This window comes from Heteronotia binoei, chromosome 12 (assembly GCF_032191835.1).
Source record: "Heteronotia binoei isolate CCM8104 ecotype False Entrance Well chromosome 12, APGP_CSIRO_Hbin_v1, whole genome shotgun sequence".
Lineage (NCBI taxonomy): Eukaryota > Metazoa > Chordata > Lepidosauria > Squamata > Gekkonidae > Heteronotia > Heteronotia binoei.
Window position 1 is genome coordinate 2,192,761 of NC_083234.1, and position 13,722 is coordinate 2,206,482.

At 56.7% G+C, this 13,722-nt stretch overlaps 2 protein-coding genes across 2 annotated transcripts; one reads left to right on the top strand and one right to left on the bottom strand.

The window, feature by feature from the left end:
* Positions 1-1,055: 1,055 nt before the first annotated feature.
* HMBS (hydroxymethylbilane synthase) lies at positions 1,056-10,914 on the top strand. Its single transcript, XM_060251644.1, has 15 exons — positions 1,056-1,094; positions 3,493-3,598; positions 5,137-5,336; positions 5,715-5,787; positions 6,032-6,081; positions 6,166-6,221; positions 6,577-6,654; positions 6,833-6,910; positions 8,124-8,199; positions 8,786-8,899; positions 9,447-9,485; positions 9,857-9,976; positions 10,075-10,128; positions 10,211-10,297; positions 10,608-10,914. The coding sequence occupies exons 1-15, from the start codon at positions 1,056-1,058 to the stop codon at positions 10,809-10,811; spliced, it is 1,374 nt and encodes a 457-aa protein (XP_060107627.1). The 3' UTR covers positions 10,812-10,914.
* Positions 10,915-11,153: 239 nt separating this feature from the next.
* On the bottom strand, positions 11,154-11,564 carry LOC132580317 (histone H2A, sperm). The gene has a single exon (XM_060251049.1). The coding sequence runs from the start codon at positions 11,562-11,564 to the stop codon at positions 11,154-11,156; it is 411 nt and encodes a 136-aa protein (XP_060107032.1).
* Between the last annotated feature and the right edge of the window lie 2,158 nt (positions 11,565-13,722).

Here is a 13,722-nt window from a genome sequence, read left to right on the forward strand (position 1 = left end):
CGCCCCCGTCTGAGGCTCTGTCCCTCGTGTGGGGGGGGGCTGGGGTGTGGGGGGGTTATGTGGGGGGTCCCTGCCTCCCCCCCCGCCGCCCCCGTCTGAGGCTCTGTCCCTCGTGTGGGGGGGGCTGGGGTGTGGGGGGGTTATGTGGGGGGTCCCTGCCTCCCCCCCCGCCGCCCCCGACTGAGGCTCTGTCCCTCGTGTGGGGGGGGGCTGGGGTGTGGGGGGGTTATGTGGGGGGTCCCTGCCTCCACCCCCCCCCGCAGCCGTCTGAGGCTCTGTCCCTCGTGTGGGGGGGGCTGGGGTGTGGGGGGGTTATGTGGGGGGTCCCTGCCTCCCCCCCCGCCGCCCCCGTCTGAGGCTCTGTCCCTCGTGTGGGGGGGGGCTGGGGTGTGGGGGGGCTGTGTGGGGGGTCCCAGCCTCCCCCCCCGCAGCCCCCGTCTGAGGCTCTGTTCCTCGTGGGGGGGGGGGCTGGGGTGTGGGGGGGTTATGTGGGGGGTCCCAGCCTCCCCCCCCCGCCGCCCCCGACTGAGGCTCTGTCCCTCGTGTGTGTGGGGGGGGCTGGGGGGGCTGTGGGGGGGTCCCTGCCTCCCCCCCGTAGCCCCCGTCTGAGGCTCTGTCCCTCGTGTGGGGGGGCTGGGGTGGGGGGGCTGTGAGGGGGGGTCCCTGCCTGCACCCCCGTCTGAGGCTCTGTCCCCTCCCCGTGTCCCCCTGCTGCAGCTGAAGTGCTCCAACGACGGCTTCTCGGTGGTGGCGGACCACTTCGGGCGCGGGGTCTTCATCAAGCTCACGCTGGTCACTGAGCGAGCCGCCCTCGTCGCTGCTGGGGGCTGGAGGCGGGGCTGCAGCGGGACCTGCTCATCCAGCTCGCCCAGCGGAGCACCCAGCGCCGGGCTGTCAATCTCCCCCTACTCATTAAAGGCCCGCCCCTCTCTCTCTCTCTCCTCCTTGGGCGGGGCGGGGCCTTGGAGCGGAGGGGGCGGGGCCTGGGCCGGAAACGAGGCGGGGCGGCGCCTGCGCGAAGCAGCGGGGAGGAGGAAGGGGAAGCAGAGGGGCGAATGCCGGCCGCCAATCCCGCCATGGACGCGCCGCCTGCGGTGAGTGGCCGCTTCGCCTCGCCGGGAGGGAGGGAGGGAGGGAAGGCTGGGAGAGCGCCGCCGCCTTGTCTGCCCGGGGCTTCCGTTCTTCCTGCCTCCTTGTCCTGCTCGGGCAGGCAGGCGGGGCGTTTGCAGGGAGCTTCGCGGTTCTGGGGGTCTCTGCCGCCGCGTCCCCCTCCCTGGGAGCCCGGGCCCCCCTCGCCTCAGCCCGCTTTCCCTGCCCCAGCCTCGCTCTCTGCCCCCTAAGCCCGGGGGGGGGGCGCTGGGAAAGGAGCGAGGGACGCCTGCAGAACGGGGGGGGGGGGGCTGGCTCCCAGCAGTCAGCCTAGAGAGGGAGAAGAGTCCCGGAAATGTTGAAGCCAGAAATAAATAAAGAAATGGGAAATTTCTTTGCGGGGGGGGGGGGCTGAAATGCATGCAACACTCGCTTCCGTGCCAAACTTAATTGTTTTTTACTGATTGAACTACATGAAGCTTGTCATTTGGATCTTGTTGCAGAATTTATTCCTGAATGAGACTTAAGTGTTTTTGAATATAATCTTGGATTGGGTTTACACTCTGTTCTTTGGCTCTGCATCTCATAACACTCCATAGCCAATCTAAGCAGCGCCCTGCTTGCACCCCAGCCCAGTGGACTCTGGCAGGGCGTGGAGTCCCAGGGAACACTCCTGGATTTCCCTAACATGTCTTCTGGATAAAAGTGTGTAGTGGTTGAGGTATTAATGGGATTTAAAAGTATACATGTACGGTAACGTATACTGAAGCAGCATACCGAATCCCTTGGTTCATCAAAGCCAGTATTGTGCTGAAACTGGCAGCTGCAGAGTCTCAGGCAGACGTCTTGCCTGGTCCTTTTACATGGAAATGCTGCTGGGGATTGAACCTGGGACCTTCTGTGTGCCAGGCAGATGCTCTGCTGTTGAGCCCCATAGTGTCTCATCAAATATCCCTTGCTTGCTTAAGAAAAATAGTAAACATACCCAGTACTTAAAGTTGCAAACTTCTGTATACCCTGCCTTTCTCTTCAGCTGGGAACTAGAGTGGCTTACATCATGCCCCATTTTATTTTCACAACAGCCTTGTGAAGTAGGTCAGGTTGAGGGAGGTGGTGAGCGCCCCCTCACTGGCAGCCTTCAAGCAGCATCTGGATGAATACTTGTCAGGGGTTCTCTAGTCTGATTCTGTTGAGGCTGGGTGAGTGGGCGTCAACGTGGCAGATGTGGTTCAATGTGGCCAAGTGCAAAGTAATGCACATTGGGGCCAAGAATCCCAGCTACAAATACAAGTTGATGGGGTGTGAACTGGCAGAGACTGACCAAGAGAGAGATCTTGGGGTCGTGGTAGATAACTCACTGAAAATGTCAAGACAGTGTGCGTTTGCAATAAAAAAGGCCAACGCCATGCTGGGAATTATTAGGAAGGGAATTGAAAACAAATCAGCCAGTATCATAATGCCCCTGTATAAATCGATGGTGCGGTCTCATTTGGAGTACTGTGTGCAATTCTGGTCGCCACACCTCAAAAAGGATATTATAGCATTGGAGAAAGTCCAGAGAAGGGCAACTAGAATGATTAAAGGGCTGGAGCACTTTCCCTATGAAGAAAGGTTGAAACGCTTGGGACTCTTTAGCTTGGAGAAACGTCGACTGCGGGGTGACATGATAGAGGTTTACAAGATAATGCACGGGATGGAGAAAGTAGAGAAAGAAGTACTTTTCTCCCTTTCTCACAATACAAGAACTCGTGGGCATTCGATGAAATTGCAGAGCAGACAGGTTAAAATGGATAAAAGGAAGTACTTCTTCACCCAAAGGGTGATTAACATGTGGAATTCACTGCCACAGGAGGTGGTGGCGGCCACAACTATAGCCACCTTCAAGAGGGGTTTAGATAAAAATATGGAGCAGAGGTCCATCATCGGCTATAAGCCACAGTGTATGTGTGTATATAAAATTTTTGGCCACTGTGTGACACAGAGTGTTGGACTGGATGGGCCGTTGGCCTGATCCAACATGGCTTTTCTTATGTTCTTATGTTCTGCAATGAACAGGGGCTTGGACTAGACAGCCTGCCTGGCCCCTTCCCACTCTATGATTCTCTGAGCATGTGATTGGCCCAAGGTCCTGCAGTGCTCCTCAGTGGCAGAGGGGGGATTTGAACACAGGTCTTTCAGATCCTGGTCTGACTTGCTAACCATTCTGACACAACACTGAATTAATATTATTATTAAACATGTTATTGCATATTAATTGTTACACAATTTATTTACTTTTTCAAAAAAATGTGAAAGCATTATCTACGTCTGAAGTACAAAAGGTTCTTTCCCTTCAGTGCACCCCCCAAGTTTCATGCTACAAGTTTTCAATGCATGGGGCCCTCCCTCCATTTCTTTCCCCAGGTGGTTCAAATTCTGTACACACCTGAATCCTCGAAGCACAATCAGTTACTCCAAGGAAATGTGGCTGTTGAAAATGTTACAGGACACTGGCAGTACTGGACAGACTGTTAGTTCGATTTCCATTGAGTTTGGAAGCAGTGTGCCATTTGGCTAGCCCCCGCTCCCCAATATGTGGGTGAAATGGCTCTTGTTTTCTTGCAAAAATGGCCCCATTGTGAGCTGCATGCAGGCAGAAGGGTGCCTTCCTTCTCTTGACACGTTTTCCCCAGAACAATTTCTTTCTGTGCAGAACTTGGGCAGCTCCTTTCTGGCAGCGCCTGCAGCTGCGCTTCCTTCCGGGCTCAGCCCCTTTAGTCCTCTCTCCTCTTCCTTATCTCTGGCCCCACATTGGGTCTCATTTTGCAAAGAGAGGCACTCTTGACCAGACGCGGGTTGAGTCGCTGGCAAAGACCGTGCGGAGCTGGAGATGGCAGATGCCCTGCTGTGGCTTAGTCAGGTAACAAGGGGACAGGGCTAGAGTGCCTGCCTTGCCTACAGGAGTGCTTGGGGAGCCTGCTGCCTGCCTTATTAGGTGGCTCAGGAGGAGCAGAGACTGCTGCGGGGCAGATGAGCGGGCTAGACACCCTCCGCTCCTTTCATGTCTTTGATTCTGTGCCGGAGAGAAGGGCAGAATGTCATTCAGCTGCGTGGCACTGGGCATTATGGGGGAGCCTAAGAAGAACCCAGCTGGATCAGACTAGCGAGGGCCCCTCTGGTCTCACACAGGGGCCAGCCAGTTCCTCTGGAGAGCCGACAACAGGGCAGAGAGGCCGAGGCCCTTCCTCTGATGCTGCCCTCTGGCTGTTCTGGGATTCAGAGATCAGTGCCCTTGAACACGGAGGTTCCCCCAGTCACCACGGCTCGAGCCTCTGAGAGACGTATCCTCCATGAATCTGTCAGATCCCCTTTTAAAGCTGTTTACTCCTGTGGCCGTCACGCCATCCTCTGGCGGAGAATTCCATTTTTTAATGACTCTCTGTCTCAAGTAGTAGTTTCTTTTGTTCGTCCTGAGCCTCCCGCTCATCAGCATAATTTAATGTTTGGATTAATATCGCGCAAGTGGGCTCAGGGCAACTTACAACAGTAAAATTGAACAGAGTTAAAAGGATATCATAAAACCAGTATTACAAAACCAGGAGCAGCCCAATAAACCATCTTACAGACATGGGCGGCAAAAACCACCCAACAGCATGTGGCTGGTGACTGACAGCATCCCATAAACACCATAATGGTGAAATGCCCTCAGATTCTAGTATCGTGGGAGGGGGAAAAATGTCAGCGCTTGGGACCCTGGGGGTGGGGTGGAGCTTGGCTTTGGGTTCCCATTCTGCCATCAAGTTTGCTGGGGGGCTGTGAGCAGCCTGCCTCCCTCCTTCCCTCCCAGGCTTGTGGTGAGGAGTCGGGAGGATGGGAGAGCCACACCTGCTGCTGGGAGCTGCCTGCGGAAGGGGCAGGATGAAACTTGGGAGCAGAGCCGGGGACCCAGAGGAAGCTCTTTGCTGCCAGCAGCAGGGAGTCCTGGATTCAGCACAGGAAGCGGCAGATGGAGACAGGCAGAAGGGAGGGGGGCGTTTTAGTGAATCAGCCCTCAGTGAACCTTTCCAGGTTTCCCCTCTGTGGGTCACACGGTCTGTTTCTTGCACACACACACAACGTGGGAAGGAAGGCCCTGCTCCCAGCAGACTTGCCCTTCGCTGTGCGTGGGGACTGAAGTTTCTTTTCTGCAAGTAACTGGAGGCCAACCTTTGCAGGGAGAAAATGGCTTGAAAAACCACACGATCCGCGTGGGAACAAGGAAGAGCCAGGTGAAGAATGGTTTCTCTCTCCATAAGTCTCCCCTGCGGAAGCTCAGAAGTGTGTTGAGAGAAGAGGGGGTGGGGCGGCAGGCTTGGGAAGGGAGATAATGCCCCCCCCCCCCCCCTTGCGGTGGAGAGCAACTAATCTCCATCTGCCAGCCGCTGACAGAGCAGCCCTTTCTTGAAGGGGCCTAGCCAAGGGCAGGACTCCGCTCTGGGACGAGAAGCTTTCGGCAGGGACACTTCCTGTCTCCCAGGGTTGGCTGGGGGGGCAGCATGGCCCAGGCAGAGGTCTCTGTGGGCCCCCTGGACTGGGGCGGCCTCCTTGGGAGCCTGGAGGTTTTTTGCATTCCCTGACGCTTGGTCGTTCCTTGTCTGGAATGGCAGCTGGCTCGGATCCAGACGGACAGCGTGGTGCAGATGCTGCAGGAGCGCCACCCCCACCTCTGCTTTGAGATTGGTGAGCATGGGGGGTCCTGGACGGGAGAAGCCAACCCACAGTGAGCTTGGGGGAGGGTTGGGGGGCAGAGAGCAGCACTCCTCCAGGCCCCAGCACAACCCGCAGCGCGCTGGGCCTTCTGTCTGCTGCCCTGCAAAGGGGCCGTGGCTGGACAGGACAGCTGCCTCCCCCCCACCATACAGTCCCCTGCATCCATCCTGTTGGTGCTGGAGTGACAACCCCTCCCCACAATGTGTTTGAACAGTTGCCATGTCGACCACTGGAGACAGGATCCTGGACACAGCCCTCTCCAAGGTAAGCTCTGCCTCCCTGGGCTGGAGCTGGCTCTGCAGAAGAGCCGTCCTCGCCTCTGACGGGCTGGCCTCTTTCCCCACTCAGATTGGAGAGAAAAGCCTCTTTACGAAGGAGCTGGAAAACGCGCTGGAGAGGAACGAGTAAGTGCCCTCATGGCCTGGCCTGGATTTTGGTGAAGTTGGCACTCACCAGAGTGGGGGTTCTTTGGTGCCAGGAGGTGGGCACTTGCAGAGCCAGGATGGGCTGTTCTGATCAAAGTTGTTGGCACAGAGGCCAGGCGGGGGGTGAGGGGGGAAGGGCCAGAGAGAGAAGCCCAATACTCACTCTCTGTGTGACCTTTTAGCAGTGGGCGTTTGTCAGGGTGTGCTCCAGCATACTGCATACTTAGTGGTTGCCGCAACAATCCTGAAAATTAGGCCATGCTGAGAATTACTTGCTCAAGGCTGCCTGGGGCTTCTTGCAATCCTGCCACCTCCTGCCCTGCTCTGATTGCAGGGTTGACTTGGTGGTCCACTCGCTGAAGGACCTGCCCACCACCCTGCCCCCGGGATTCACCATTGGCGCTGTCTGCAAGTGAGTTGGGAAGCCCTTGCTAGGCTCAACTGGGCTTGAGCCACTGGTCTCTCCCCATCCCCTGGGGGGCTGGGCTGGGCCCCTGCTGCTGTGAGCCAGGAGGACAGCGGTGGTGAGGCGGAGGGAAGGTCAAGGGAGCCCTGCTATCACTCAGCTGACCTGCTTCCCGGCTCTGCAGGAGGGAAAACCCCCATGATGCCGTTGTCTTTCACCCCAAGCACTCTGGGAAGACTCTCGACAGCCTCCCGGACAAGAGGTGAGGTTGCTGTGCTCCTTTTCCTGTCCCAGCCCCTCTGGCCTTCCGACCAGCCAGGCAGAGGAGGCTGGTTTCTCTCCCAAGGTTCCCTTCTCGACATTCACATGCCGGTTTGCCACTGCAGCCAACCTTCCTGGGGCCTTGGAGCATCATCCCAACCCTTTGAAAGAGCCTGCCATGGCCTGTGTCTTCCAGCATTCTATCTCACACCGTGGCCAGCCAGTGGCCCTGCAGGTCCAAAGGAACAGGGCACAGGGCCTTCCCTTGCACTGCACTGCACAAGCAGGGGAGTTCAGAGATTGGTTGCCTCTGAACGTGGAGGCTATCTTTAGTTGTTATGGCGACAGTAGCTATTGATGGAATCAGCCATGACTCTAATTCCTTTTTACAGCTTTCTATGCTTGTGGCCATCACTACTTCTACTGAGAGTTTAATTAGTCACTGAATAGAGAAGCATTTCCTTTTGTCTGTCCTGAAGCTATTTGCCAGCAACTTCACTGTGTGTCCTGGAGGTCTGCTAACATGGGAGAGGTAGAAAAAGCTCTCCCTATTCACTTTCTCCACTGTGCACTGCATGCAGTCCTTCGCCTCCAAAGATGCTCTTCCTCCCAACAGAAGAACTTTCTTTTAAGTGGCTGAAATGGTTAAGAGCAGTGTTCTCTCTAAGCTGAGCCAGTGTGAGCTAGCTCACAGATTCTTAGCCACTGGCTCACACATTTTTGTCTTTGCTCAGGAAAAATGCCCCCAGAGCACACTAATTTATGCAGAAACTCACAGCTTTAATGCCAGTAGCTTACAAAGCAGAATTTTTGCTCACAGGACTCCACAGCTTAGAGGGAACATTGGTTAAGATTCCCTTTCAAGAAGTTTTTAGAGCATGCCTGCATTACATTTGCTGGGTAATTTTTCAAAAAAGCAACACTGGAAAGTGAAAACTGCTGGATTATCATTAAAATCCTCTATCCTCCATCTTGCCTGCCACTGGTGGGGGGAGAGGCTGCTCTCGTGGCCCCCTGGAGCTGAGCCAGCCCTCCTCAGCGGGTGGGGGGGACGGAGTGAGTCTCCAGAGTCAGTAAGCGTGCCCAGCAAGGACCAGCAGATCTGATTGCACACCTGAGGCAGGGAAACAGCCACCCAGTACAGGCAGCACTCTGGGTGCCCAGAGCCCTGGCTTCATTCTGACATGTGCTTCTGATTGCTCTCCCCCCACCAGTGTGGTCGGCACCAGCTCCCTCCGTCGAGCGGCTCAGCTGAAGAGGAAGTTTCCTCAGCTGGAGTTCAGGGATATTGTATCCTTTTCTGGTTCAGCAGTGCCTGGAATTGCCGCCTTCACAGCTGTGCCTCTTTTGAACCAGAGGCATTTATAGCCTTTCAGCAGCAGAGGCGGGAGGGTTGGCGTTCCTTCTCAGAGAGCTTGTAGCTATGCGCTCATTTCCCACGATAGTCTTTGCCTTGGTACGGCACTGTGTAAAAACCAGTTCGTGTTAACCCAACGGGGAAGGGGTGGATGCCTTTCCCAGCTGGAGATGGGGGCAAACTACTCTTTGGTCTCTAAAAGGCAGTTTTCTGCCACTCTCATTTGGCAGAAGAAACAAGGGGTCTGCATCCCTGCTGGAGCCACAGGGCTATTCATGCTGGAAGGACACCCTGGAAGACTTACACAATGCATTTGCATAGCCCAGCCTGGAGCAAGAGGGGGTGTAACCTAACCACTGTGGATTAATCTCCCCCCACCAGGCAAAGTGCAGCTCCTTACCCTGCCAGGAATCCCCCCCCCCAAAAAAAAAGATAGCAAAGAGCAATGCGAGGCGACATGCTTCTGACTCTAGGAGGTGGCCAGGTGTGTGTGTTGTTTTCCCTGAGGCTGTCCTGCAGAGAGGGAACTTGAACACGCGCTTGAGGAAGCTAGACGAGAAGGAAGACTTCAGTGCCATTATCCTGGCGGCTGCTGGCTTGAGGCGGATGGGCTGGGACAGCCGTATTGGCCAGGTGAGCTGTGGGCTGCCGGTGCTTTTGCCCAGATGTCTGCCAGGAAAGTGGTGGGAAGGGGGAGGGGCAGGGGGGATGCTGAGCATGATGGAATGCCTGAGGTTGAAGGACAGCAGATACAAGCCTGCTGGGGCCACAGACAATGATCTTGGCTGGCTGCTGGGGTAGTGGGAGAAGGAAACAGTATAAAAATAGAAAAGACAGCGGTCATTCAAGTCTGACCGGAGAACGCTTGGGTCCTGTGCAAGGCAGGAGAATGGGGAACACCCTAGTTGCGGAGATGGGAGTCTGCAAAACCAAGTTTGGGAGGGCTGCCCCTTTCACAGGCAAAGCCTCCTCCTTCAGGGGTAAATGGGGCACATCTGGCCTGTTCTAGGCTTTCCCACTGAAATGGCTGCATTCTGCATTCACCAGAACAGAAAAGCGTTGCAGGCAGCCAAGTCAGCCCCCAAAGCAGCAGCTGTTGGGAAGTGGCTTTATTAGGAGCAGCTGCAGTGTCCCGAAGGGAGACTCGTGAGGTGTAATTGCTGGTCTTGCTGCATTCCAGGTTCTGAGCCCCACAGACTGCTTGTATGCTGTTGGGCAGGTACGTGAAGTTCTCTCTCCCACCTTGGCAGGCACGTGGGTTGCCCTGGCTTTCTGCTTGCTGGCGTATCAAGTGCAAGTGAGGACCCCAGAGCCAGAGGTGCTGAAGAGGCTGTGGGACTCGTTCCCAGGGCTGGAGAGGGGAGGGGGGGTGGGCGTTTGGCTTGAGGGACTGCAGGCTGCATTCAAAACCACCCACCCCATCTCCACAGGATCCTTCCCAATTACGAGGTCTGGGAGGGTTGTCTGCAGGCTCCCTTTTATTTTGGATGGGGCCATTCCAGACCAAGGGAGGTGCAAATAAAGTCCCCCAGTTGAAACTTCTATTCTGGAGGCTTGTCCTCTGAAGCCTCCCCTGCCTGCTTCCTTCAGGGTGCCTTGGCAGTGGAGGTGAGAGCCAAAGACCAGGAGATCCTGGAGCTGGTGGCTGCCTTGCATGACAGGGAGACTGGCCTGCGATGCGTTGCTGAGAGGGCCTTCATGAAGCGCCTGGTGAGCCCCGAGGAGAACAGCCTGCTCCCAGGGTGGGGGATGTAGAGGAGGGAAGCTGCTGCTGCTCCAGAAACTCACAGGTGTGTTTTCAATCCCAGGAGGGTGGCTGCAGCGTCCCAGTGGCAGTGAGCACCATGGTGAAGGATTCCGAGGTAATGCCAGGGGCTTCTCAGCTGGGGTGGGGGGAGTCCAGAGTGAACCCCTGCCTGTTGACATCTCCGTTTGCTCTCCCAGCTGTACCTGACTGGAGCAGTCTACAGCCTGGATGGAAAAGAGAGCCTCCAGGAGACCATGCAAACCAGTGTGGATTTCCCCCAGGAGGTACCAGCGCCTGCTTCTACTGGGGGTGGGGAGATGGGGGAATTTCCCACTTGGAGTCAAAGAGGAGTGTGGGGTGAGAGTTTGGGCTGCAACGGAATAGTTGCACAGGAGTCTGGGCTGTGTATGTCAAGTGGAAACAGCACACAGGTTGGAAGAAAACTGGGGCATGGATGATAAACAATTTTATTAGTAACATATGGTAGCAAAACTGTATCTACAACTTATAGAAACTTAAAGCTGGGGCATGGAGAAGCACCTGATGCTCCTGCCGGAGCCCTCTGCCCGACTTGCTGCGTCTTTCTTTCCTCAGGAGGCAGAGGGGCCCAACGATGACACGCAGCACGTTGGCATCCGTGCGCAGACTGTCCCTCACCAGGCTCAGCGGGCAGCCGAGAAGCTGGGCGTGGGGTTGGCAGAGCTGCTGCTCAGCCAAGGGGCTGGGCAAATCCTCACCGTGGCCAGGCAGCTCAACGAGGAGGCCCAGCTGCCCTGCCCGCCTCGTGTGGCATCCTGAGCCCCCCAGGACTGGAGGCGGGGGCGGGGAGGGGGGGAGCTCCCGCCCATTCTGCTGCAGGGAAGGCCTCTCCGTGAAGACGAAAGTGATTAAAGAGCTGGCGCAGAAAGCGGTGTCTGGAAGTTGCCTGGAGTCACGCATGCGTCGCCGTCGCCCCCTCCCCCAAAGCCAGCCAGGAGAGCGCGGGTGCAGCGTACCGGAATCCAGTTAATGAGCAGAGAGCGCGAAGCCGCCAGGCTCCGTTTGGCGCCAAAGTCCTGGCCGGCGGCGGGGGCGGCAGCAGCGGGCGGCGAGCTCTTTCCTTCGGCGGGAAGCGGCGGCGGCGTCCTCTCGGCCGGGGCGCTAGTACTCCTGCGAGGAGGCCTGGCCGGGCGTCTTCTTGGCGGCGGGGGCGGCCTTGCGGGGCAGGAGGGCGGCGGGGATGTGGGGCAGGACGCCGCCCTGCGCGATGGTGACGCGGCCCAGCAGGCGGCCCAGCTCCTCGTCGTTGCGCACGGCCAGCTGCACGTGGCGGGGCACGATGCGCGCCTTGCGGTGGTCGCGCGCCGCGTTGCCCGCCAGCTCCAGGATCTCGGCCGTCAGGTACTCCAGCACCGCCGCCAGGTACACCGGCGCGCCCGCCCCCACCCGCGCCGCGTAGCGCCCCCGCCGCAGCAGCCGGTGCAGCCGCCCCACCGGGAAGTGCAGCCCGGCCCGCGACGAGCGCGACTGCGCCTTCCTCGCCCGCCCCTCGCCTCCCCTGCCGCCCGGCATCGCCCAGAAGCAGCCCGCGCCCCGCCGCGCCTCTCCTTTATAGCGCCCGGGCCTTCCGCTCATTGGCTGCCTCCTGCCACCAATGGGGCGGCAGCGCGCCCGATTCAAAAGCTCAGGAAGCCGCCCCGCGCCTTGCACAGCGCCGCGCCCTCGCAGGGGATAGTCCGCTGCTCCGCCTCCGTTTAGCGCGGAGGGGGGCGGGAAGCGCTGCAGGCTGGAGCCGCTTTACAACCTTCATTCCCAGTATTGCCACACAAGTGGGGGCTCAGGCAGCAGCATCCAAGACGTGCACACCCACTAGGCACGTTGCAGACAGCCCTCAGGCTGACCAGAACAGAGAGGAGTCCGCCGGGCGGGCCAGCGGCCTCTCCCTGGCATTTCTTCCTCGACCTATCAGTGGGACTCAGAGGGATTCTGCTTCCTTACGTATACATCAGGGGTGGCCGAACTGCGGCTCAGGAGCTACCTGTGGCTCTTTCACACATTGTGTGGCTCTCGAAGTCACAACCACCACCTCATTGGCAGGCTTGGAGAAGGCATTTCTCTCTTTAAATCACTTCTGCAAGCCACCCCAGCCTGCAGCTTGGAGAATGCATTGAAACTTAAACGTTGCTTTCTTTCCACTTCTCCCTCCCTTCTATCATCTGTTTGCCTTCATGTCTTACAGCTCTCAAACATCTGACTATTCTATGTGGCTCTTGCATTAAGCAAGTTTGGCCACCCCTGATAGCCATTAAGAACCCCTCTGAGACCAGTCACCTAAAAGTATAAAGAGAACACAGGCAATTTTCTTATGTCCAAGGCTGTAAGTTAGTCTCTCTTTCCTCAAGTTTCTCTTGCTGTTTCCCCAGGAAAAGCACCCCCAGTGTTATCCTAAACAGAATTCCAGACAAACTGATTCTAAGGAGCCTTTGGTTGAAACCAGATGCATCTCACAACCCATGCATTCCCTGCCAGCATGTACTTTTTACCTTTCACTGTGGAAGAACCTGGATGCTGGTCAGGGTGCAGGAGCAGTCTCTGTGCCCTGCCTTCTATGGGCCCACATCACGAAACCTGGCTGCTGCTGTATGAGGTGGAAGCCCCACGGTTCAGCCAATGTCCTTCCCTTGCATTGGATCCTACAGTTGGAAGGGACCTCCAGGGTAATCTAGTCCAACCCCCTGCACAATGCAGGAAACTCACAAATGCCTCTCCCCGCCACACCCCCAGTGACCGCTGCAGGCTCCGTGCCCAGAAGATGGCAAACAAAACCTCCAGGATCCCTGGCCAAAGTGGCCTGGAGAAAAACTGCTGACCCCAAAGTGGAGAACAGCATTTCCCTGGGCATGTAAGAAAGGGCCACAAGAACTAAGCAGTGATGCAGCCCTTCCTGCCCTCCTCAAGATATACCTAATTCACAGAATCAGCAGTGCTGTCAGATGGCCATGTAGCCTCCATTTAAAAACCTCCAAAGGAGGAGGTTCTGGTCCTACCTTCTGGGGCCACAGAAAACAACTCCACACCATCCTCCATATGACAGCCTTTCAATTACTTGAAGATGGTGATTATATCACCTCTCAGTCGTCTCCTCTCCAGGCTAAACATCCCCAGCCCCTTCAGCCTTTCTTCATAGGGCTTGGTCTCCAGACCCCTGTCTTTGTTCCCTCCTCTGGACCTCTTCCAGCTTGTCTATATCCTTAAATTGTGGTGCCCAAAACTGCAGACAATACTAAGAGCAAAGTGATACCACCATCACTTTGTGGCCTAGACACTTTACTTGTTTAAATGGTAAAGGTAGTCCCCTGTGCAAGCACGTCGTTTCCGACTCTGGGGTGATGTTGCTTTCACAATGTTTTCACGGCAGACTTTTTACGGGGAGGGACGGTGGCTCAGTGGTAGAGCATCAGCTTGGTAAGCAGAAGGTCCCAGGTTCAATCCCTGGCATCTCCAAATAATGGCCAGAGGCTCAGAAACCACATATACACAGTGTATGTTAGTATTGTGCTTTGGAGTGGGAAAAGACCTCCACAATTAAGCTGGATGCGTCTCCCTCCATCCTTCTACAATGGAAGCCACCCCCAAGGTCTGTCACAGCAGCAGGTGGAGAAGGAGAAGGCGAGGGACCTGGCTTTGCCCATCATTGCTGCCCAAGCCAGTAAACCCTAGACTGCTCTCA

Excerpts from the sequence above, each read along its gene's own strand:
- HMBS (XM_060251644.1), top strand. The coding sequence starts at position 1,056 with ATGCCGGCCGCCAATCCCGCCATGGACGCGCCGCCTGCG. Across the intron at positions 5,788-6,031 it reads CCACCTCTGCTTTGAGATTG|TTGCCATGTCGACCACTGGA; the intron begins GTGAGCATGGGG and ends GTGTTTGAACAG. Across the intron at positions 9,977-10,074 it reads GGGCCTTCATGAAGCGCCTG|GAGGGTGGCTGCAGCGTCCC; the intron begins GTGAGCCCCGAG and ends TTTCAATCCCAG.
- LOC132580317 (XM_060251049.1), bottom strand. The coding sequence starts at position 11,564 with ATGCCGGGCGGCAGGGGAGGCGAGGGGCGGGCGAGGAAGGCGCAGTCG.